At 38.7% G+C, this 23,974-nt stretch overlaps 1 protein-coding gene across 4 annotated transcripts; it reads left to right on the top strand.

Annotated features, from left to right (window-relative positions):
* Positions 1-7,211: 7,211 nt before the first annotated feature.
* Positions 7,212-23,176, top strand: mppe1 (metallophosphoesterase 1). Of its 4 annotated transcripts, XR_001481744.1 has the most exons (10): positions 7,212-7,725; positions 7,815-7,923; positions 9,144-9,247; positions 12,979-13,059; positions 15,739-15,847; positions 17,307-17,387; positions 20,377-20,499; positions 20,650-20,971; positions 21,028-21,579; positions 22,407-23,176. XR_001481744.1 is itself a non-coding variant. In XM_015391542.1 (9 exons), the coding sequence occupies exons 1-9, from the start codon at positions 7,490-7,492 to the stop codon at positions 21,419-21,421; spliced, it is 1,008 nt and encodes a 335-aa protein (XP_015247028.1). In that variant the 5' UTR covers positions 7,212-7,489; the 3' UTR covers positions 21,422-21,831. The 4 variants fall into 4 exon arrangements, 2 of the variants coding, with proteins under 2 accessions (XP_015247028.1, XP_015247027.1); XR_001481743.1 differs by lacking the exon at positions 22,407-23,176 and having other exon boundaries at positions 21,028-21,831; XM_015391542.1 differs by lacking the exon at positions 22,407-23,176 and having other exon boundaries at positions 20,650-20,790; positions 21,398-21,831.
* The last annotated feature ends 798 nt before the right edge of the window (positions 23,177-23,974 follow it).

The raw sequence follows: 23,974 nt of genomic DNA, 5'->3' as shown, positions 1-23,974 counted from the left end.
CATATTTTATACAGAAGGAAACTAGGAAGCCATGAATCAGCAATTCAGTGTTTCTAGATTCTAAATTCAGTTTAATCTAGAAATTTCATTATAAAATATTAGAATTTTCTCTGTTTTTATATTTTAATTTACTCTCACCAAATGATCACAAAATGAAAAGATTTTTTTTTTTCACTGTTCCTGGTTTACTTGCTCTTAAGTCTGCAAAATGATTGCTGTAATTGTGGATTTTCAGGATAGGTTACATACTGTGCAGCTTAAGAGAAGGACAGGTGTATTCTGTTTCAGATACCTGGAGCTCACCTGATTTTTACTTCTTCTGAGTGATGCTAAAAGCCTGAAGAAAACCAGCCTTACAGCTTTTTTCAAATGCTAGCGATATTAAGCTTTAGTGAAAGTTTAACCTGGAAGTCCTTCTGACATCCCACGCTCAGGCTTCAGCCAATCAACGAGGAGCCGCACCCTCTCCAAAGCCAATCATTTCTCAAGATGCTCTTCATTAAGATGAAGGCCCAGCTTCCCCATTCAGGGCTTCAGCTGAACTTTAACCCACCTCCACACCATCTCCTCCTTCTCTCATAGCCCATTCTTAGACCCTCTCATTCTCAAGGTTATTCCACCAGCAGTGTTCAGGCCCCAGGGGAAAGAGACCACTCTAATCCTCCTCATAGGTTACTCATCCAAGCCAAGGCTTCTGCTGTGGCCCAACACCAAAGATCCTATCTTGTTTTATCCCATCTTGATGGCCGCTCCCACTGAGCCTGGTTCTGCTGGAGGTTCCTTCCTGTTAAAAGGGGGTTTTCCTCTCCACTGTTGCTACAGGCATGCTTGATGTGAGGGATTGCCTTCGAGTCAATAAGTCGTTGCAATCAGCTGGTTTTCCTTAGATAGTAAATTGTAACCAATCTGACTGTGTTACTTGCAAATAAATTGAATAAACTTTTTCTATTTGTATCTCTTCCCCGTCTGAGTCTATCCAGGTTGAAATGATAGCACAACTGATTATTAGTTTTAAAAGTGCAATTAATGTTATAAATGGCTGATACTGTAAGAACAGCCACAAGGCATTACTCCAAACTTAGATTCATGGACTGCAACACCTTCACTTTTGTTTCCCGATACTGAGCTGAGTTTAAGCTGTGGAGGTCAGATCAACCCAAAAAACTCCTTTTTGAAAGATTCAAGCATGAAAAGGGAGGGAGAAATATTGTGACAAAGCCTGTAATGTTTACTCTTGCTTAACTGACAGCTCACTTTAGGGAGTGGAGAGTATTAAAGTTTATTCAGGCATCACTACATTGATCCTTAGACCTGAAAAAACATTTTCAAATTGAATGAGTTAAACCTTGAGAGCTATGAGGATCTTTGCATATTTAATCAGTCTTTTTGGCAGATCTCAATCGAGCTCTAAAGTTTGTTGAGGGTTTTTGGTCTGTTGGATTTGGATCATCCAACTGTCTCATATTTGGTGATGTTGGATCAGAACTAAAGTGCAAAAATGAATGGCTTACACATTCACCCATTATCTAGTGTGCTTGTCCTTTAAGGGCGTGGTTCGTATATACAGTAGATGGAGGAGGACAACCTGGACAAGCCAGTCTATCCGGGAGCAACGGAAGACAAAAAAAATAACAAAAGACACACAAATACTTATAACTGATGTCAATTTAGAGTAATAAATTAATTTAAAATCATGTTATGGGTTTGTAAAAAAGGACACCACAGGGCTTAGAATGAACCTACAAATGCACAGGAAAATCATGCCATGCAAAAAGAGCTCAGGTCACAATCTGATCCCAGGACCATCTTTCTGCAAAGCAGCAGAGCAAACAACTGCTCCACTGTCAAACCCCAGCAAGGTGAAATGGAAGAATTAAAAAGCACCAGAGCAAACAAGCAAGACATAAAATTAGGCCGTTCACAGGTTTACAACTGTTGTTTTTTTATATAGATCAGCAGGGACACACACTACAGGAAGAGTACACATAACACACACACATTGTTTGAAGAGGAGAGTTATCACTGGGAGAACAGAACAGACTCCGAGTTTATCTGCATGTACATGCTGTGAAGGAAAGACATTGATATTGTGTTAGCTACAGAAACACAGAATATAAGGAAGTAGTCAGTACCCAGCTGGTCGGCATCATTAATGATGGGATTCCCCTCTGATCTTAAGAAGAATTAATTAAGCAGGTGTAGCCAGCAGATAGCTAACTTATTTTATTCAACAGGTTAATAATCTTTTGTTAGTTTTAACTATTCAGGTAAAAAACCTTTCTTGAAAAACTGGATCCCATACTGGACACCTTTCTTCCTTCTCTCGTCTTTCTGCGCTTTTTTGTAACCCAGACTTTGTTTTCTTGCGGCGCTGCATTCTTTAGCCGCAGACGTTTTTTTCCACCCTGCTGCTTATTTACACATTTTCCTGTTCATTTGTTTTATTTATTATCACCATGTCAAATGATGTGGGTGTGGCACTATAGCCATATCTGTTCCCTCAGTCATGGGCCCTTAGAATCTTCCTAATCCCCCCAACACTCCATACTGCGCCCCTACATGCTGTATCAAGATAACCAACAGCTTGCCTAAGTATCTCATATATGTAACATGCAGAATGTCAGTGAATTATCTGTTAATGCCTCAAATAACTGTTTTTTGCTGTTGTTGATGTGGTTTTTCTTTTAAAGCTGAGCGGTCCACAGATTCATAGAAACTCAAACATCACAAAGGCCGAAACTAGCAGGGAATCATAGAAACCAGGAAGCTTAAACACTGGGGAGGAGTTTAGAGTGACATGAAACCAGCTGAGTCTTTTCAGAGGAATGAAGAGCAGCTGTGTAGGGAAACTGAAAGGGGGTGACTAATAAACACAGAATTAAATGCTTAACATGGACATTAAAGTATAAAATAAAATGCAAAAATAACAGAACATAAGAAATAAAATAGACAGAGAAATATTATGATTGTGGTAATTCATTACCTACAATAATAAACAATGCAGAAATATGACAAAAAAGTCCAACTTTCATTCCCTGGCCATTGATTTCTGGTAGAGCTGAAGAATTTGGAGGTGGTGAATTTATTTGGCTGTGATTGTGCACACAGCCAAGGTTTTGTCTTTGTTTATGTGATTAGAGCCTAGAAACAGTAGTTAGGAAAAGCTGAATGCATGTTTTTTGGTTTGATTTTTTGAAAAAACCAACAAAAAAAATCATATAATAAACAAAGTATGTAAAGAGTTGTTTGAAGGCATTGATTCTGTCTTGATCTACATCCACTCTGCCTAATACCAGTAGCAGGAAAAACATGCCCCACAGCATGATGCTGCCACCAACATGCTTGGAGGTTCTTTAGGTTCTTTTAAAGCTGCTCTCTCTTTGGACAATTACACTATTCCAACATCTTCTTATTGACTCTTGATTTCTGGGTTGTTTGTGAATATTCAACACAACTTTCTGTCATCTGGGCATGACAGATCGAGTCAGGTGATTCAAATTTGGAGAAATTTCAGGCTAGCATTAGCCTCCTGGAGTGAAGATATGCTTATCAGCCTGACAAGGAAAACTGGGCCGATGTTAACAACCGATATTCTTTTCTATCAAGTTGCTGATTTATATTTCAGAAGGAGGGGAGGGGTGATCGGATAGTGTCGCAGCAAAGGATTATGGGTGTTTATCTGAAGCAAATAAAGCAATGTCAGCACTCAGGGTTTTTTTTTTTTCACTGTCAGAAAGGTTGGGATGTATAATGGGTACAGTATTGGTAAATACTGGCTATCGGCCATTAAGTCCATTATGTCGGATATCAATACCAGCCCAATTTTTCATGTTTGCAATCCATATTAAACCACAAAATTAATAAAACAGACAATAATTTTAGGATGACTTGGATTTAATTTTGGTCACCAGAGTAAAAACGTTAAAATAGGGGGGGTAAGTGGATGCTTTACACCTCTAAGTTCAATGGCGTCCCTATCAACGATATATTTTTTTGACAACAGAGATGCACCTAAACAAGAGCTGCATGTTTTTCTTTCAGAAACAGTTCAACAACGCTTAACAGCTGCTTCACTTGCGACTAAACTTTCTCTGAATCTACAGCAAAACAGAACAGAACAAGCGGCTCCAATAAATGGAGGAATAACAGCTGGTGTTATGCTTAGTTGTACTCACAAAGACCTACAGGAAGATCTTACTGCAGCCAAAGGCACTTCCATCATTTATATAAGGAAAGCCAATAGGTGACATAAGAGTCCTTAGAATTATACATCTGTCCTACAGCTGCAAAAAGACTTTGGTTCAGTTTGAAGTCAGTGCATGCAGATCCTTCTTTATATCCTTTAAAGGTGGTGGATAATGCTGATCCCCATCTGGATAGAAAAAAATAAAAGGTTTCTTCCTCCCTTTCATTTAAAGTGCTGCAAAATTTCTCCACATTTTCGTCACTTTACCATCACAACCTCCAACATGTAGTGGAGTATATCTAGATTCTGCCATATATCTTAAAATACAGCTCTAACTCTGCAGCTTTTTTGGCAATGGATCTACCAGATTTTCAAATCTAGAGGCAATATCTTTTTTCAGTTCTCTATGAGATTAAGGTCTGGACTACTATATCATTCTAACTTACTTTGATTTATACCCAAAGATGTAAGCTCTGGCTCTATGGTTTGCATTGCTGTCTTGCTAGAAGAGGAAACCTTGCTTCAGAAAAGTTTTTTTGTGGGTTTGCCCTGGTTCTGCTCCAACCATGCTGAATAAATGCACCCTCCACATGACTTATGGCCATTTTTTCCAGAACGTTTTGATGGTTTTCCGTCATATATAGCTTTCATTTTACCAACAAGCAGATTTGCAAAGTCTCTTTTCAAACCGCAGTCCTGTTAATTGATAATCCCACCTGAGCTATACATCTCTACAGCTACTCCAGAGTTCCCATCTTGATTTATGTCATTCAGGAGGATAGCCATGTCTCGATAAGCTTTGCAACTGCACCATCCTTTTTCCACTTCTACATGATAGGTGAGTACTTATAGACTCACAAAGCTTGGAATATTATCTCATACCTTATAACAAACCACACTATCAAGGGGGATGTTTTAATGAATAAAATAAAAACTTCCTATTTTTTTCTTTCACCTCAAAATTATGCACTATTTTGTGGTGAAATATTGAATAATCTAAAGCGAAGTTTGTGATTGTTAGGGAACAAAATGTGCAACACAGGGTGAAAAAGAACCTTATGCACTCTAAGTCTTCAAACATACTGCTTCATCCATGTTCCATATATGCTTCAGCTTTTCACTCATCTGCTTCCCTATTTTGTATCACATCTTACATTTTCTAGGCGATAGATGTTTAAAGGGTCTTATTGAAATGAATGGGCAGAGACTCGCCAAATCGACCAGTTTAGCCACTAACTCTCCTCTGATGACACAATTAGACGGGTGTCATTAGGGCCAAGGGGCTGCACTCATAAGCAGTTTGCTGCTGATGAGATTCCTTCTCTAAATCACTTAATCTCATTTGTCCCATAGCTGTTGCCTTCTTTCCATCTGTCTGTCTCCACTGATCCCTGATCACATTATTATTTACCAGCAGAAACATTTTCATCACAGCCAGAATCACGTTAAGCCTCTAAAAATCCTTTATTCAAAATGGTTTCATATATTTTCTGCGTCCTCTCAGTCAAGCTGTTATATGTGAGAATGAGCTTAACCGGAAATTGGGTATTATTTCAAAGTAAAAGCCTCAACACTAGCCCATTTTCGTTTTTAAATATGTTGTGGAATGTTGTTAATTGCACCCACTGTTTTGCAGGTCGATATACAAATTGTGTTCTTTATTTTTTTAAATAGATACAACTAAAGATAAAAAAAGGTTTACTAGTTTTCATATGTTAGACCTTAATCTATCTGTAATAACAACATCAACAATGTTATTTGGCCGGCAACAATTCACAAACCTGGTTTCTTTATACTCATATGGACTCTTTGCTAATACTAGTTTATTTGGACTTTATGAAAAATAAACCTGTGTGTCTCTGTGTATGCTCTAGTTATTGTAACATTCATTTTACATTAAATGATACATTTGAGACTTACTGTCAAAAAAATAAATAACTGCAATAAAGCTTCACAGATGTTAAAAATTCACATTTTTCCATATAGCATGTTTTAAATGCAGAAAGACAGGAAATATGGGGCAAGAATGTAAACATATCACCAGAATGATTGACGATTAGGAGGACCACTTATTTTGATGATCCACCAAGACACATCCTCCACTATAGTTTTCACAAAGAAAAGTATATGCTTTAATTTTGTTGCAAAGCAAACCAGTAAAATGGCTTTTGTGTATTTAAAACTTCTGTCAATTTATTAGAAAATTCCTTTTTCTTTTTTAGTATTTCCATTATTATTATAATGTTATGTAAAAAATAGAATATAAAGAAATTGTGAAATTAGTTAACATATATGTACCCAGCTGCTTCAAAATAATACTATATTTGGATGATATTTCAATAGTACGGAAGAAGAATAGGGCCACTGGGAAAAAAAAAAAAAGTTAAAAATTTTTTACATTTTATTTCAGTTTAATGTGGGTGAAAAGTTATAATTCTGATATTAAAGTCAGAATTCTAAGATTAAAGTCAGAATTCTCAGATTAAAGCCAGAATTCTGAGAAAAAAGTCAGGATTTTTAGATTAAAGTCAGAATACTGAGATTAAAGTTAGAATTCTGAGAAAAAAGTCAGAATTCTTTGAAAAAAATTCAGATTTCTGAGATTAAAGTCAGAATTCTCTGAGATTTAAGTCAGAATTCCGAGATTTAAGTCAGAATTCTCTGAGATTTAAGTCAAAATTCTGAGATTAAAGTTAGATTTCTGAGGAGAAAAAAAAGTCAGAATTCTGAGAAAATAAGACAGAATTCTGAGATTAAAGTCAGAATTCTGAGATAAAAGTCAGAATACTGAGATTAAAGTTAGAATTATGGGGGGGGAGAAACAGATTTCTGAGATTAAAGTAAAAATTCTGAGATTAAAGTCAGAATTGTGACTTTTCACCCATACTGAACTGAAATAAAATTCAAAAATCTGTTCTTTTTTCCGTAGAATAGTATTAAGCTGCTTTAGTTTGGAAACCTCTAACCGGAAGTGTTGATTCCAGCTTGACCGTTGAAAGGCTGCCAAACAGAGGCTGACTGATGCTGCCCGCTGCGGTCTCCCTCACTGAGCGGTGGCCCTACTCAACTTCCACTCACCTCCTTCTCTGTCTGGCCCCACCGAACCCCACCGAACCCCACAAAACCAGATTTTTATTTAGTTATTTTTTTCAGATACTGCTTGGTCTTTTTTTAACCAGAGCATCCTTCTTGGGCATCCTAAAACAAACCCCGCGGGTCTGCGGGAGGAAAGCGGGGCTGAGCTGAAGAGATGCCTCACGGGCGGCTCGGTTCAGGGCATCCCGAGCACCGATCCGCGGAGAAATGCTGAAGTTCAGCGGCAGCTCGGTGGTCGCGGCGCTGCTTCTCTCGGTGGTCTGCGGCTCTTTTTTCTTCTGCGAGTATCTCATCTACTTCCCGACCATCCTGAAGTGCGCCTGGCCGCAGCTGAGCCATGCCCGGGGCGGGGAGGGCGCAGAGCCGGCGCTCCGCGCCATGGTGCTGTCAGACACCCATCTCCTCGGAGCTGTGGGGGGCCACTGGTTCGACAAGCTCAGGAGGTACCATCTCCATTTTATCCATCCCTTTAATTATCACTGATGTGAGCCACCGATCCACCGAATAACGTCGGGATTGTGTCCAAACGCAGGGAATGGCAGATGGAGAGGGCTTTCCAGACCGCGCTTTGGCTCCTAAAGCCCGAAATAGTCTTTATTCTCGGGGATATCTTCGACGAAGGCAAGTGGAGCTCCCAGAAGGTAACAGAGCTCCATGTTCAGCTCCGCAATACAGCACCACTGCTTAGGATTCAACTAAAGATGCTGTTAAAAATAAAAAATCTGTGAGAAAACGATCAAACTACCACATAATGTGGACGATCTGCATCCAAACAAGAGGTTCTGGTACCGTTTGGGCCCACAGACTGCAGGGTCTCCTGCAAACATCTGCAGCCTGCATCCATCTCTGCACACTGGGATGGCTGTTTATTTAATTCAAACGGTAAAATAATAGGATGAACATCCTAATCCTTCAAGTTGGAGCAGAAAAAAACAAATGAAAAACATGCATTAAAGGCTGCATGGTGTGTTTATACTGGACCAGTATTTGATTGATCTATAATTACAGTATGTCCTGACAAGCTGACTCTTCTTTAGTTTATATAGCACATAAATAACGAAAATTGAGTCTAAAATTTGCAACAGAAGCTCTGAAAATAGTGAAAGCAGCTGAAGATTATTGCTTTATTGACTGTTTGGTGTCTTTTTTTGTAGCATTTTTATCCATTCATCCATCTTTAGCATAAGAATTGCAGAAATATCTACAGTAAATTTAACAGAACTTTCAAAATAATACTTCTGCTTCACCAAAGTTCCCATAAAGCACAATCATGTCCATATTTAGCTTTTTAGAGAAGTATAAAAAAGCATATCTGTGCATGAAGTTTTTAAAGAAGAATTTGTTTTTTGTTTTACTAAAAAAATCCATTTAACTAGTGAATAAAACATGAACAAAATATTTTCACAACTATAAGAGATTCATAGCTGTAAGTTTTCAAACAAAGTATTCAAATTGATTTTGTTTACTTTTGGTAAACCTCAACTGAAAAATCAAAGCTTGATGGTTTAGAAACGTAAAGATCTTAATAGTTTACCACTTCTATGATTTATTTTATGCTCTTTCTAGCCAGTAATCTAAACATGTATGAGATGATAAACAGTATTTTTTACTCCTCTCCCTCATAAATCCCCTCATATGTTAATAGCTTCAGCTCTAATAGAAAAGCAGCGTCTCAGGTCCAATTAGAGCCTCATCATATAAAACTTTAAACCCCTGATGTAATTAAGGGCCTGTTGTGGGGGGGGGGGGCTCATAGCAGCCACCTCAACCTTCCTTGGGGATCTTATTAAGAATCTCTCAGGTGATTTTTTTCTTCATATTAGAGCCCTGATCTAAATCCTCTTCCTCTCCTTTTCTGCAGCACTGGGAAGATGACGTGCGCCGCTTCCACAGGATGTTCAGACACTCCACTGACACAGAACTGGTCGTGCTGGTCGGCAATCACGACATTGGTTTCCATTATGAGTAAGCAAACAATGCCTCTATTTTCGCTGTGTTTCTTTTGTGAAGTAAAGCTGTTGATCACCTTTTTGTGAATTAAAGACTGCACCGGTCAGAGCTTGCACTCCCTGACAACAGTGAAACACTCCTTGTTTGGTAGAAATATATTTGAAATGTCAGAAGCCTCAGAAAAAGTGTAGCATTTTTTTCTCTGCTGTAGAACTGGAAAAACGGAAGATAAGACAAGTTTGTCAACATTACTTAAAGCTTTGGGGAATGTTTTAGGTGTGAGCTAATCAAGAACAGTTCTGTCAGATAATGCCTTGGGGTTAGGCACCTGGAGGAATGAGAACACACAGGCTTTACACTCCTTTAAAAAACACAAAGGACTTCAATGACTGAGGTTCCTTTAACATCAGCCCTGCTGTACAAAGGTCTAGCCAAGCAGGGATCTTTCCACCGTTGCGGACCTACAGAGCCTCTGTGCTTTCAGAAAGACACCCAGCTCCGCTTTTAAAACTAATACACAGGCCTAGAAAAGGACATAGTTCATGTGTGGCTTTTATTGTTGTGTATAATTGTGATGCTGAAGGAAAATGTTTGCAAAATGGGGAAGGCGTTTGTATTCAGCCCTGCTTTCCCTCCAGTTACAGATGGAAGATCTGTGAGGAAAGATTCTGCCAGCTTTGCACATCTAGCAACAATCTTTAATTAAGCTAAAACTCAATTAAGTTTGATTAAGATTGTCTATCAGTGTTTGTGTGTTTTCTAAGTCTAACTCACATTTTGGTCTGAACTTTGACTAGACCTATCAAAAATGCTTGGGTTGAAACAATTCCTATGTAACTCTGGATGTCTTTTAAGGGTTTCTATCCTGCTTGCCCGATTAAAATTATAGGTGTCAGAAAATGGGTACAGATGGACCCAGTATTCAAGTGAGTCAGACAATGGGAAGTTTCAAAACTTTTAATGACAAATGATAAAGACAGAAACAAAAGAGAAGCTACAGGGGGGCGGAGCACCACCCAATCACTGGCACTCTTGAGAGAGAAATACAGGTAAGTGACCGCGACCATCTGAAAGGAGATGATTACTCGTGTGAGTCACTTACCTGGTTTAACAGTTCAGTCCATCCTGTCCAAGGAAGGCAAGATCCAGCTGATGGACTGCCAAACAAGATGCAGCGCAGAGCCGTCCAAAGTGTCCCCGATGCAGCAACCCCAGTGAGCAGGCAGGAGACAAATCCAGGTCAGAGAAACAGTTCAGAACCGGACAGTTCCGAGATCCAGGAGTCCATAGCCCAACCAAGGATTCTGATCCGAACAGGAACATCCAGGGTCCCAGGAATTCACAGAGTGTTCCGGCAGGTTCCAAGTTCCATGACTCCAGCAGCATGCTCAGACAGACACGTACCGATGGAGATATGCAGGCTCATTGGTTGAGGGACAGAGACAAGACATGGTACCGGAATTACTGCAGAATTCTGAACCAGTCTCCACCTTGGAGCCAGGCTTACGGGAATTAAAAAAGGCCTCCTGCTTTCCGAGCCAAAACCCTGAGGGGTCCGCAGAGAAGGACCAGAACCGAAGCTCCCCCGCACCCTAAGCCAATACCCTGAGGGCTTAGCGGAGAAGAGACGCGACATGACCAGGAGACAGGAGACAAACACTAACACCCTCTCAATCCAAAGGCCTCCAAGAGTCAGGGCATAAACCAGGAACTTAACTAAAACTTGAAAACAGACATGAACAACTGACACGAATACATAACACAAATAAACAAAGAATGATTATCTGGCCCCAGTAGCTGGGCTGAACCGTCTATATAGCAGGGGCACCAGGTGAATAAGATGGATGATAATTAGAGAGCGGGGAGGGAACGGCAGGTGAATGAAGTGTGTAATCACATAAGCTACGGGGGTCCAATCATGACAATAGTGAAGGATTTTTGCAGATTTTTGAAAAGATCGGCCCTCTCTTTTTTTTTTCGCAGCCTGTACCTGCTCCCGAGAGGGAATGCTTATTAAACATGTGAGAGAGTATGCAGAGCCCATTTCTCCTCGTGCACGCTCTGTTTAAAAGTTGCTGTTAGCATCACTCATACAAGCTTATTTTCCAAAAGAAGATTTGAAATTTTTCCACTATGTCACTCACCACCGGTAAGTGGAAATGGGGACGAACATGTAAACGTATCACCAGAATGATTGACAGTTAGTAGGACCACTTATTTTGATGATCCACCCACAAAAAGAACATCCTCCTCTATACCTTTAATTCTCCCATCACCTCTGACCAATTTCCTTGTCCCTGCTAAAAGAAGTGCTTCCCCACACCATGATGTTACCACCGCTATGCGTCATGATGGGGAGGGAAAATGCAGGGTGATGGCCGGTGTTGGTTTGAAAGTGTTTTTGATAGAGGCAATACAATTCATGTGATATGATTTTCCTGCTTTATTTGAAGAAAATCTTTCTACTCCTAAAAACACACTTTTATTGGGTGCTCTGTGTTGCTGAACGCTTAACTGAACTGGTGGGGCAGCACAGTTGCTAGAAGGCTCTGATCCTGCCTTCACTATGACTGCAGAGACCAATAAGGAGCTGCAGCTTAGCTGAAAAACGTCAGCATCTGTCTATGAAGACGAGCTGCGGTTTCTATTGGCAGGCATGCCAGGTATTAGTGGGCGGGGGGTGGTAAAAATATACAGTATCTATTATATAAGTGTGGGAAAATGTTGAGAGCAACTTTTACACAATAAAACTAGAAAGTTTCTTATTTTTTTTTATTTTCTTATTAAATTCTGTGCTTGAAAATGTATTTTGCCAGAAAAACGAAAATCAAGTGCAATGAAATCAAAGGAAGAAATGTTAAAAAGTCTAAAGGAAACTTAATGTAATCCTCATTAACTGTATGAATCAAAGCACATTCTTTGTTTTTATTAAGCTCAAATTGCGCAAGAGAAAATATTTTCTATTTGATGCTTTCAGTGACCAGATATGCGGTGGGAAATCTTAGTTTTGGTGCTGATTGTGGAAAAATCGTCCAGTTCTGACGTGTTTGGTTAATTTGTGATCAAATGTTTGTGTGCTGCATCTAACTTAAATCTTTATTTGATTAGAATTAAAATCTTTATTTAACCTTTATTTGACTTAAATTGAAATCTTTGTTTAATCTGCATTATCATAATCTGACTTGTTAACATATATAGTTCTCTAGTATTGCCTACATTTGGCTAAACCTTAATTAAAAAGCTCTAGAAACAACAGTCAGTATTTTGCCGTTTATCTGTTGCCATTTTTTTAATAAATTTGCCAAGTAATGTTTATTTTATTAAGTAAACTAAAAAATATTACTTTATTTAGAGGTATATGTCAGAATCCAGCTATCGGAGCGGTTCTAGTTCAAATTCATGTGGTTTTGATCATTTTAAAGCAGTATGGTTGTTTTTTGTTGCTTTATATTGCCAGAATGTTGTGTTTATGCTTTCCTCTCCTTGTTGTAAATGTTTTACAAGAAGGGAAGTGCCAACTTATGCAGAAAATAATCTCGCAGATGAATTTTTGACGCATGTGCTTCCTAGATGTGGGATTATGTCGGCATGCGGCTGCTCTTAGACGCTTTGATTCCAATCCGTGCAGCAGGGAGCGAAGCGCCACGGCTCTTATGTAACAGCCCATGAAAGGCTGACGTGACAGGCTTTAGCAGCAGGTTTCTAACACTCAGTTTATCTGTTGTCTTGTTGTGTCTCCCCTGCAGGATGGACTGGTTCAAGCTGCAGCGCTTTGAAAAGGTCTTCAACGCCTCCTCCACAAGGATTGTTACCAAAAAGGGAGTCAAGTGAGTGGCAGGAAGTAGAAACACACATGTAATGCTGCAGGACAAACATGTGACTCAGCAGGCTGGAAGCCACTTTTAGCTCTTGAATCAACCTTTTTTTTTTTATGACAAACTTGTCAATAGGCAATTGATAATGCTCTCTGTGCAATGGATTTTTAGTGTTTTATTCTATTTTGAAAATGGAAAACAAAGTACTACCGCAGTCAAATATGTTTCAATCGGTAGTCGAGTTGTAAAAAAAAATAAATAAAAGGGGGGTTGGTGGATTTTTTTTTTGTAGTTTGGAAGTATACATAGCCTAATTAATGTATTCCATTAACCTATAGCACTATGCATGGTATGGTTGTTACATGTCAGGTACACTGGCCATTTAACTTGACCAAGGCACCTCACAGTAGAGCTGCAGTCAGTCCCTGGACTGGCATGGCTATCACTGCTCCTATATACATAGGGACTCATTTCCCACTGTAATCAGCTTCATAGTCATGGTAGGACACTTCTTTGATTTTACTTTGTAGAGTCTTTTGGCAATTAATCTCTTAAGATTTTGAAAAAAACCTCATAAAACATTACAAATTAATATCTGAATGTTTTCAAGTCAAGATTTTTTTTTATTCAAATTCAATTAATTAAATTGAAACAGCTGAAATAATTTCCAAAATCTGAAAAAAAAAACTACTAACAAATTCAAATACATAAGAATTACCCTGAAAATGAAATAAGCCTGTATAAAATCTAAGAATTTTATTCACCTTTCAAATATTCATTTAGAGTATTTATTTTATAACATAGACTGTTTATAAGAAAATCAGTTTTGCTTCTATTGGATAATTTAAAGTAAGCTAGACTATATGCTGGCAATGAATGAGTTAAAACTATGCTAACAGGTCCATCGAAGTGAAGCTATTTACCATTGATTGGACGACAGGCATTATCTAGGTTAGGACAGCCAATAGCGGCCTTTCTTGCTGGGAAGTTGGCAACACTGGTGAAGGGATGAGAGGAGCGGAGAGGAGAAGCTATTGAAGAAAAATTCAAAATTTCAACATAAAAAGTTTAAATATATGAAAAAACTTATAATTAAACTGAAATGGGTCCTTAGAGTTCAGAAAGTTGTTATTCTCCGCACATCCCATACTGCTGAGTTCTTTCTATATTGGGGCATTTTGAAACAACTTTGTCAAGAAGAGTCAGCACCATTGCAGCCATGCAAAAGTCTGCAGGCAACTGTAAGAATAGCTCAGTGACAGCACTAGGGGGATATTTAATAATTGGGATATTTAAAAAATATAGTTTTGACTAGTTCAAAGTAACTGAAATATCTTGATTATAATTCCAGATGTGTAAGGCACAGGACAAAAATCTAACTCAGAACTGGAAACACGTTGGTGGGAGTCTCATGGTTTGCAAGTGAAATTTAAAACAAAAGTAGTGCACTGGGTGCAGAAGTGCATTGTCCAATAGGGATGCTGATTAGCATGAGTCCCTCTGTCTTTCATCACCTGCGGTTGGTTGAGGGGACATGCTTGGACAGAGCTGGCCTTAGATAAAGGATTTTCCTGTGCTGAGGTTGATCATGTACCTGTAGGAAGTTGAAAAAAATGTCATTTTCCAGGTTAAGACACGGTGCATGATGAAAACAAAAGATTTCAGCATTAAGTGGCAGTTCCTTCAAAAATATTACCAAAGTTTTAAAAAGTGAAGCATTTAGAGACGATAACCAGACAGATGGAAATGTTAAAGCTGTCACCCACATCAGTACCAGCCTCATCCTGGGCTGTTATCAGCACCTGCTTCTTTCCACGGGTGAATCCTGACTCACCTATAAAGGCTGAACAGATCAGATGGTAAAGAAAGACCAAATCTTTACCTAGTTTTTGCTTTAAAGAGAAACGAAACAGTTGTCCTCTGCCCTCTGTGTGTTTTTTAGCTTGGAATCTCTGCCCGGTTCATGTATCGCCTGTGCTGCAGAGGTGCCCCTGTGTTTTTGCTGCATAGGTGCATTTTGCAGCTCTGATTCCTTTTAAAGAAGCAGACCTTGCTGAGTTTTCCCAGCATTGTCCCGTTCCCTGCAGACTGTATCACATGCCTTGAGGAATAGACACACCTCTGTAGGGTTAAGGTTACTATATGCAACTCTTATGGTGCAATTTCTAGTTTGTTTTTAGCTTTTAACCAATAGGTTAAAAAAACGATTTCCTTTAAGCTTTTCATATTGAAATGAATAGATCAAAATTACTTGCATTAAAAAGTTGCTAAGGATTGAGTTATAATGTTTTAGGTGGAGCTGTTGCTGCTGTAGATTTGATCAATATGTTCACAGAATTGCACCAGAGCAGCGTGCAAACGATGTGTCAGTGTGAAAAGGGGTCATTTATTGTGGCATCTATTCAGAGGATCATTATCATCCACTGTTCTGTTCGTCTGCAGCTTTTTCATTGAAGGGTTTTCCAGGTCTGGATAAAAATGTATAAGAAAAAAGTATTTCTGCATTCAAACATTTTTAAATATCCAACGGTCTGAATCTTGCTTTATTAAAACAATCCGTCCATCATTTTTAGGAACCTAGACTTTTAAAATCTATTTAAGAAAACAGTTTCCTCTAAAGCCTAAAAAACCTAAACTGCAGATCAATGCAGAATAAAACCTTTGTGCTGCTGTGTTGCCGCCTGTCTGCAGCTTCCTGCTGGTGAACAGCGTGGCCCTGCACGGTGACGGCTGTCCCATCTGCCAGTCAGTGGAAAAAGACCTGATCAAACTCTCCAAGGACCTCAACTGCTCGCTTCAGGTGAGAACAAATTCCTGAAAGCCACATATCTCACAGCATCAGCAATCTGCTCACTCTTTGCTGCTGGCACTCAAGAAGTGTGAAGAAAAGATAATAATCCTGCAGTACTTTCAGTCCATGAAGCAGACGGGGTGTTTTGTTCTTTTCCTGCAGTTTTTACAGTAAATGGCATCATTTTACAGGGTTGGAACAATTAGAGGTAAAAGTGATGACGAACACTAAGGGCATGATCTTCAGAAGGTTCCCATGTCTTAAAACAGATGCAAACGTGTTTGTAGGTTCAAAGCAGATCTTTAAGGAAGGAGCAAAGTGATTTTTGTTTCCATTTCAGCAGACAGTTCACAATTTTTTTTTTCTTTTACTTTTGTATAGAGCTCTTTGTTTAAAGAGATACAAGCTGCACTATAATTATTATTATTAGCGTACTGACCCGAATATAGGATATATCCTGATTATAAGACGACCACTTTCCAGGACCAGTTTTTAGGAAAAAAGAAAAAGACCAAAGAAAAAAAAAGAGACTGATAAAGAACATTTATTTTGTTTAAAGAAACTATTTTTTTTATTGAGAAACACTGCGACTCGAATGAAATCGGAACTATGCTCACAGAATGTCTCAAAAACCTGCAGGAGGCTTTTACTCTCAGAAGTCCTCTGCCTCGCTGCGCACGCTGTCACTCCTACTCTCTCCCTGCAGCTCTGATAGTTTTTGATAAGCTTTTCTTTTGCTGTTTGCATTTTTACAACCTTTTGAACGTGCCATATTCTGACATTGCACTCTGTAATTCCGTATCTCTTTGCTGCCTGACAGCTTTTTGATGCCTCCACTGCGTTGACCACCTTAATTTTAAAATTGGCGTCAAAAGTCCGCCTCAAATGTCAACTTTGTCTGACTTTTGATCCACTCCTTTCTCGGCAGCTACTCTCCATTTGTAGCATTCTTGTCACTTCTTCTCTGTTGTGATAGAAAGACGACCCCAGCCACAGTTTCTCATCACCATGAGGTCACTGGCTTTACAAAAAAATGGTGCCCTCTGCTGCTGTGTTTGACAACTGTCAGCCTGTATAATTGATTAGTCCCTAATTATAAGATGACCCCACATTTTCACATCGTTTTTTACGCAAAAAAAAAAAAAAAACTTGTCTTATTTTCGGGCCAATATGGTACTTTCTTTATAATTATCAGTACTACCTCTAGGCTGTGAACCTCATCTTTCTTTTACAGCCACTCTCAAACTGCCAGTAGAACACCCAATCTGCTCAATTTACTGGGTGCAACCAAACCAGTTTGCATGTCTTAACATTTGTGCAGCAATCTTTGCAGATCCCCCAAAACACATCCACTTATTGCATGGAGTATAAAAAAAATTACATGTGCAATTTAGTGCCTCTTATTTAGAGTCTGTGAAGATCAGACCTGATGAGTACAAACCAACTTCTGAATGTCTATCTTGTGCAGAAGTCGCAGTCTGACAGCAAAGAGACAGAGAAATGTGGGGGCTCACAGACGTATCCCCCCACCGCCCCCATCATGCTGCAGGTAAGCTGGGCTATTCTCTAAACCTGCTGCATGCAGAGATTTGATTTCATTCATTCACAGAGAGGAGATGATGATTAAATGATAAATATATCTGGTAAAATAAAAGGAGCTTAAGAAAATATTTTGCTGTCTTATAATTCATTGTAATTTATCTGAATATTGTGTGGCTGAAACAGAGGAGACCATGGATGCATTAATCTCTTTATGGAAGAGTGGTCTGTAGAAGACCTGTTTTTAATACAATATTTTAGACGTCCTGTTTAAAGTCTGTCACAGGCCTCTCTGAGGGTACAGCAGACATTTAGAAGATAATCTGATTACATGAGAGCAAAACTTAAAATACTTAAGTTCCAGATTGTGTAGAAATAATGAAAATATGGTGAAACATGGTGGGGGCAGCATTATGCTGAGGGAATTCTTTTATATGCCGGGGGTCTGTCGAAGCAGGTTTAACAAATTCAGATTAAAATCCTCAACTCTGAATTGATCTAGCCAAAAGTCGGAAAATCTGAGTGTTTGGTTTCACAACGGCTGCTATCAATTAATTCATTCCATTTTACTAGGTCCACTCAGAGTTAAACGTGTGCGCAAGTTTGAAAAGCAATTTTCAGTTGAGCACCGATTTGACGAGTCACCATGACAACAGGCAACAGGAGTGCATATTTAACCCCACTGGAGCTAGAGATTTTAATGCAGAAATGCAAAAAAAATCTAATAAGAAGGAGAAAGTGTTTAAAAGACAGAGAAACTGTGCTACAGCTACAAAGGAGACGAAGGTGGCAAAGGATAAGATGGTTGCTCAAGTTATGCGTAAGTTTATATGAAATATAATATATAATATATAAATAACCTAACAGTAATAATTTTTTTTCTAAATTACTGTTTTGTACCTGATACCAATTTAAGAAAGTAAAAAAAAAAATTATAATAAGAATTAAGTTTCATATATCTACAAATGTTTATACATTGGCAATTCTGACATTTATCAGCTTTACTGAAAATGTATTTTTGATATTAGAAAAACATTTCTTCATAGTTAAAATAATAGAAATCCTGACCAGTAATATTAGAAATGTGGAGATTGGAATTTAATTCCTAGACAACCAGAATGTTTATTCTAGATGTGGAGAATGTCATTTTGTTTGAAATGGTCATTTAGACAATGAAAAAAGGTTTTTCGGATATCAGGAATACATATTCAGTAGCACTAGTAAATACCAAAACGGCTTGCTTGTTACCGTGAAAATATTCCTTTTCCCCTGTGGAATTAATGAATCTATTTATGTATAATCTGAAAAAAAAATTCTGTAGTTCTTCATGTACTGTAAATATAACAAAATAAAAATAAAATCCGCATCTCGCTCATATCAAACAAACCAAAAACAAATACATTTCGAGCCGATAGACCTACACCCTGTAGGTTTCACCAGGAGCGATGTTACAACTAAAAGAAAAATAAATCCATTTGGTTCTGATGAGATTTATTTTCCTTTTGGGATCAATACAGGATTTTTAATTACTTTTATAATATATTATATAGAGGTTAGGCAAGTTAGGCATTTGTACTTAGAAGCTTTGTAGAAGAACTTGCTAACCTCCCAGCTCAGCCAGGGAAAAAGAGAAATAACATTACATTAAACATTTCAGCAGGTTTAGGAACAAAAATTATGTATTGCTTTTATTGCTTTTTCAGTTGAGGATTTAGGATGAACAGAACAAAATGAGAGTACTAGGCCTAATAAAAACAACCGAACAAACGTTACGCCTAAAAAAATAAAACCACAGACTGATGAAAATGAACAAGGCAAAAAGAAATTAAAGTACTTTACTATCTAAGCAACAAACAAACATTTGTAAAAACCAAAAGAAGCCAAAATCTTAGAATAATGCATGTCCAATTAAAACAAAGCATTTTACCAAACTCTTAGTCAAAAGCCTAAACCTGACAGTATCCTTTTTAGATAGAAGTACTGCATTTAATATATATTTCATTAATTAAACATATTTGTATGTTTTATATGTGTAATGTTATTCAGTGTAGCTAAAACTAAATCCTAGCAGCTCTATAACAGGTGAGCTGAGTTTAAATAGACAAGGTCTCTTCTGCGATTGGAGGAGCCAGATATCAACGGTCCAATCACGTTTCAAAGATGTCTACAAATCAGGCTGCAACGCTTTCAAAGCTGGAGAGGAACTTTGTGTCCACTTCCTCTTATCAATCAAATGCTGCAAGATTATTTAGAGGGCATCTGTGAACATAATTGTCACATATTCCCAATTGAATTTCTGGACTTTAGCTGGACCTTTCTAACATACCCAGATGCCTTGCTCTCAACCTTCAGGCTGTTGCACTGTGCAGCCTCTAGCATACTGTAGTTGTTCTTAACCCCGTTCCTCAGGGACCTCATGTCAAACAAACAAAAAAAAACGGACGATTAACAGGTTTCTGCAGCACTTGATTGTAGAGGAGAAGCTCTAATCTGAATCAGGTGTGCTGGAACAGACATATCTAAAACATGCACTGCAGGGGTCCCTGAGGACCCGGGTTGGGAACCGCTGCTCTAGCAGTTGTTTTTTTCAACCGTTGTCCTGCACTGAGCTCCATCCATCTTCTCATCAGCTCTAACCAGCTTCTCTGTTTCTGCTGGAGAAAAGCATTCCCACAGCATGACGCTGCCACCACCATGTATCTTCCCTGAGAAGGTTTCTCAAAGGGATTGTCACGTTTCTTCTTTGCATAAAATGTAAACTTTGGTCTTCTTCCACCTGTTTGTTGAATCCTCCACGTAGCTTTTCATCCATGAAGACCAGCTCTATTGAGCGCACTATCGGTGATACAGGTTTCCCCATCTTTAGATTCTCCTACCTGAGTGGTGGATTTCTGCAGAATCGGTTAGGGTTATGAGATAGAAGGGCCAGGGGTCTTCTCTCTTGTTCCGACATTTAACATACAGATGTTTAACATCTGCCTGCTGTTTTGGTCCTCCAGCATTACCCTCTGTACAGAGTGAGTGACGCCAGCTGCACAGGGGAGGATGCAGCACCGCCGGAGGAGCGACACCTGCTGTTCAGAGAGAAGTATGACGTGCTGTCCAAAGAGGCTTCTCAGCGGGTGAGTCTCCCTTTCATCCAGATAAATGCAGTTCAGCAGTATTAGAGTTGAGGAGCAGACGCAGAGCATGATGAAAGTGAGGAGTAAGGAGAGCAGGAAGCAGCTTCTCAAGGGGTTTTGGCCTTTTTTTCTTCTCCCTTTCTTCTTTAGCTTCTGCAGTGGTTTAAGCCCCGGCTCATCCTGAGCGGACACACCCACAGCGGATGTGAGGTTCTCCATGACAACAAGTACCCAGAAATCAGCGTGCCGTCTTTCAGCTGGAGGAACAGGAATAACCCCAGCTTCATCCTGGTGAGTGGGAGAACAGAAAGCCTCTGCAGGATTACTCACATCATACATATTTTTTTCCTAACTTAACAGCTTCTAAGTCTAAATATGGCATTGCGTACTAAACTTTTGTAAAACTGTATTAAAAGAAGAAAAAAAATCCAATGTCTACTGCTTCATTCTTCTATGGCAGATTTTTTTCACCTTTTCTCAGTGTTTTAAAATGCATGGACATTTTAACTTTAGTTTGTGATGCATTATAACCATTGAAGGGATATTGCTAGAAGTGAAAGGAAATGCTACATGGATGTGAAATGTTCAACAAGTAGAAATCTGACATTTGCTGCATGCATTTGTATCCAGCCTGTCTGCTTCAATCAATACTTTGTAGAGGCAACTCCTGCTGTGGCATCTACTACCTTCCAACATCTAGAGAGTAAATTGCCGACCACTCCTGTGTGAAACACCTCTAGCACAGTCAGATTGGATGGAGAGCATCAGCAGACATAAATTTTTAAGTTTTGCCATGGATGCTTAACTGGATTTAGATGTGAACTTTGACTGGGCCATTCTAACTCATGAAATGTGCTTGATCTGAACCATTCCATTGTACCTGTGGCTGTATGTTTAGGGTCGTCGTGCTGCTGGACGGTGAGCCCTTCGCCCCAGTCTTTTCCAGCCTCTATCCAAGTTTCTTCCAGGAATGTCCTGTATTTAGTTCCATCCATCTTCCCATCAGCTCTGCCCAGCTTTCCTGTCCCCGCAGAAGAAAAGCTTCCTCACAGCATGATGCTGCCACCACCATGTTTTACGGTGTGAATGCTGTTTGTGATCTATACATTTGTTCATGCATCCATCCATTCATCCATCCATCCATCCATGGTTTTTCCAGGCTCTATATTTACAGACTGATTGCTGTAGAAATACTTGCAAAAAATAAAATCTATGCAAACCTTTTTTTATCACATTTTTACTCAAAAAATTATCTAAATACAGAATAAAAATAGAAATGTATGCTTTTATAAGAAGAGCAGGTAGAGACTGATAAACAAGCAGCTATGCTGTGAAAACAAACATGAAAACCTACAGTATGTGATCGGCTCAGCTTACAATTGAAAGAAGCTTAAAAGTCCAACAACACAGATATATGGTTTAGAGGTTAGGTTTTTAGAAAAACATCAACATGAGGAGTGGCGTTACAAATGTCTTAAATAATTATAATTTTTTTGTTCTTTTGGTATTTAATTTTCTCTCAGGCTACTGTAAGTATTTAGGAATTTCTTTTTTCTTTTATTATAAGATTCTAAATTTTTTGTTTGTTTGTGTATCTGTATTTTTAAATTAAGATTTTTGGACTGGATTTTTATTCAATCTGATTTTGTAAAACGTTGTTTATGCTTTTTTTCTGAATTTTGCTTGTGACTTTTATTTATTTGTTGCATTTCTGTTTCATTCTGTAACATGTATGTAGGACATAAATCTTATAATTTACTCAGCTTAATTGGCTTTCTCAACTGTTGGCTACATAAAAATTCCACATTTATTTGCTCCCGGACGTCCTCTAGTCGTTACTGTGAACCGCATCCAGGCTGTTCACATGATGACCGCCCCATCTCTTACATCTCTCCTCCTTTCCACAGGCGTCGGTGTCCTCAAGCGGTTATTCCCTCTCCAAATGTTTCCTGCCGGAGGAGAGCACGGTGATCGGGGTCTACTGCTCGGCCGGCGCCTGCCTGCTGCTGCTCATCCTGGCTCACTGCCTGTGGATGAAGGGGCTGCTGCAGCTTAGCCTCTGCCTGCTGGGGAAGCACAAGTCTCTGTAAACCACGTCACCCAGAGTGCAACTTGTCTGTTAGTGGAGCTGATCTCTGACTGGGCTGTGGATCTGTCCACACATCCTCAGTTGGATTGTTGCAGTGAACACAAAGCTGTAAATATATTTAAAATGTGTAAATCAGTGCTGGCATTGATGATGAAGGTGATGATGATGTTATTTGAAATTGAGATATTTATGGACAGGATGTCTTGGTAAAGCTGCTCCCTCTGCATTGGGTTGTTGGGGTTAAAGGAGAGGTGTAAATACTTTGGTGGTGAGTTAAAGGTGCTTTCTGTGAAACAAGTCATTTCTTAAACTTTGTTTTTTTTTTTTTTATCTTTCCTCGATGTCTATCTGTCTCAGCTGCTCATTGTTTTTCAAATCTATACCAAGTTATACTATTTAATTCATGACTCTTTGTGCCAAATTGTTGACCGTTTACAATGAGATGTTCTTAATAAAGAGTTTTCTGGTGAAAAAAAATGTTCAACAAGCAATTGAACAAAATATAGTTCTTTCTGATACAAATCAACCTAAAAAACAACCAATGAATTAGTTGGAAATGGTTCACCCAAACCATCTACAATAACCTTTTTATTCAGATTTTTTCCCGCAGGGTTTTATTTTTTCATTTCTGAGGTCCTTTAATACACAATAAATTGATTTTCTATTTTTCTATTATTGGTTCATTTTAACCCAATAAAACCTGCAGCATTATGATCTACCTTTGTGTTGGGTAACTAGCTGCAGCGATTTCTACTTATTAGGGAATCCAGCTTTTTTTAATAAACTGCCTTACTATGTAAGACAACAGGACCCCTGAATGTGGAAAGAGTTGAATAAATAATTAGAAATTAAATATCCCTTTATAAATAGTTAAGAATCTACCCAAAATCAGGTAAAGCAAAGCTGCAAATCCTCACATTTTACAAGCTGTTTGGCTGATAGTCTCACAAGAAAACAACATATTTTTTATCTTTCAAGTTAATTTAACACTGAATGAGATGTTTGTTTCTTTTAAGTCTGTTTATTATGGGATACAGCTAAGAAAACTGAATTTATGACATAACATGAGACTAAGAAGAATAGGCTTTTTAATATGCTGTGGTCTTCATGAGCATGGGGAAGACTTCTGTCTTCATAGTTGTCCAACATAAAGTTGAAAGTTAAGTGGAAGGAAAAATGGTAGGAAACAGCCTTGGAGCATTCTGAAGCAAATCCCTGTAAATCTTGTCACTGCTGAAGCTCCAACAAGAGAAACAATCAACACCTTGTAAATGTCCCCTAAACACAAAGGTTTAGGTGCACCTTCTGTGCACCTGCTTCAATCCCATTTTTTCCTTCCACTTAACTTTTTGTGAATATGCTGCAATGCAGCATGCTAATCAACCA

The sequence above is a fragment of the Cyprinodon variegatus genome, unplaced genomic scaffold (assembly GCF_000732505.1).
Source record: "Cyprinodon variegatus isolate N-32 unplaced genomic scaffold, C_variegatus-1.0 Scaffold545, whole genome shotgun sequence".
Lineage (NCBI taxonomy): Eukaryota > Metazoa > Chordata > Actinopteri > Cyprinodontiformes > Cyprinodontidae > Cyprinodon > Cyprinodon variegatus.
Note: the sequence above shows the minus strand (reverse complement) of the source record. Positions and strands in the feature narration are given on the sequence as shown.

Excerpts from the sequence above, each read along its gene's own strand:
- mppe1 (XM_015391541.1), top strand. The coding sequence starts at position 7,490 with ATGCTGAAGTTCAGCGGCAGCTCGGTGGTCGCGGCGCTGCTTCTCTCG. Across the intron at positions 9,248-12,978 it reads GACATTGGTTTCCATTATGA|GATGGACTGGTTCAAGCTGC; the intron begins GTAAGCAAACAA and ends TCTCCCCTGCAG. Across the intron at positions 13,060-15,738 it reads GTTACCAAAAAGGGAGTCAA|CTTCCTGCTGGTGAACAGCG; the intron begins GTGAGTGGCAGG and ends GCCTGTCTGCAG.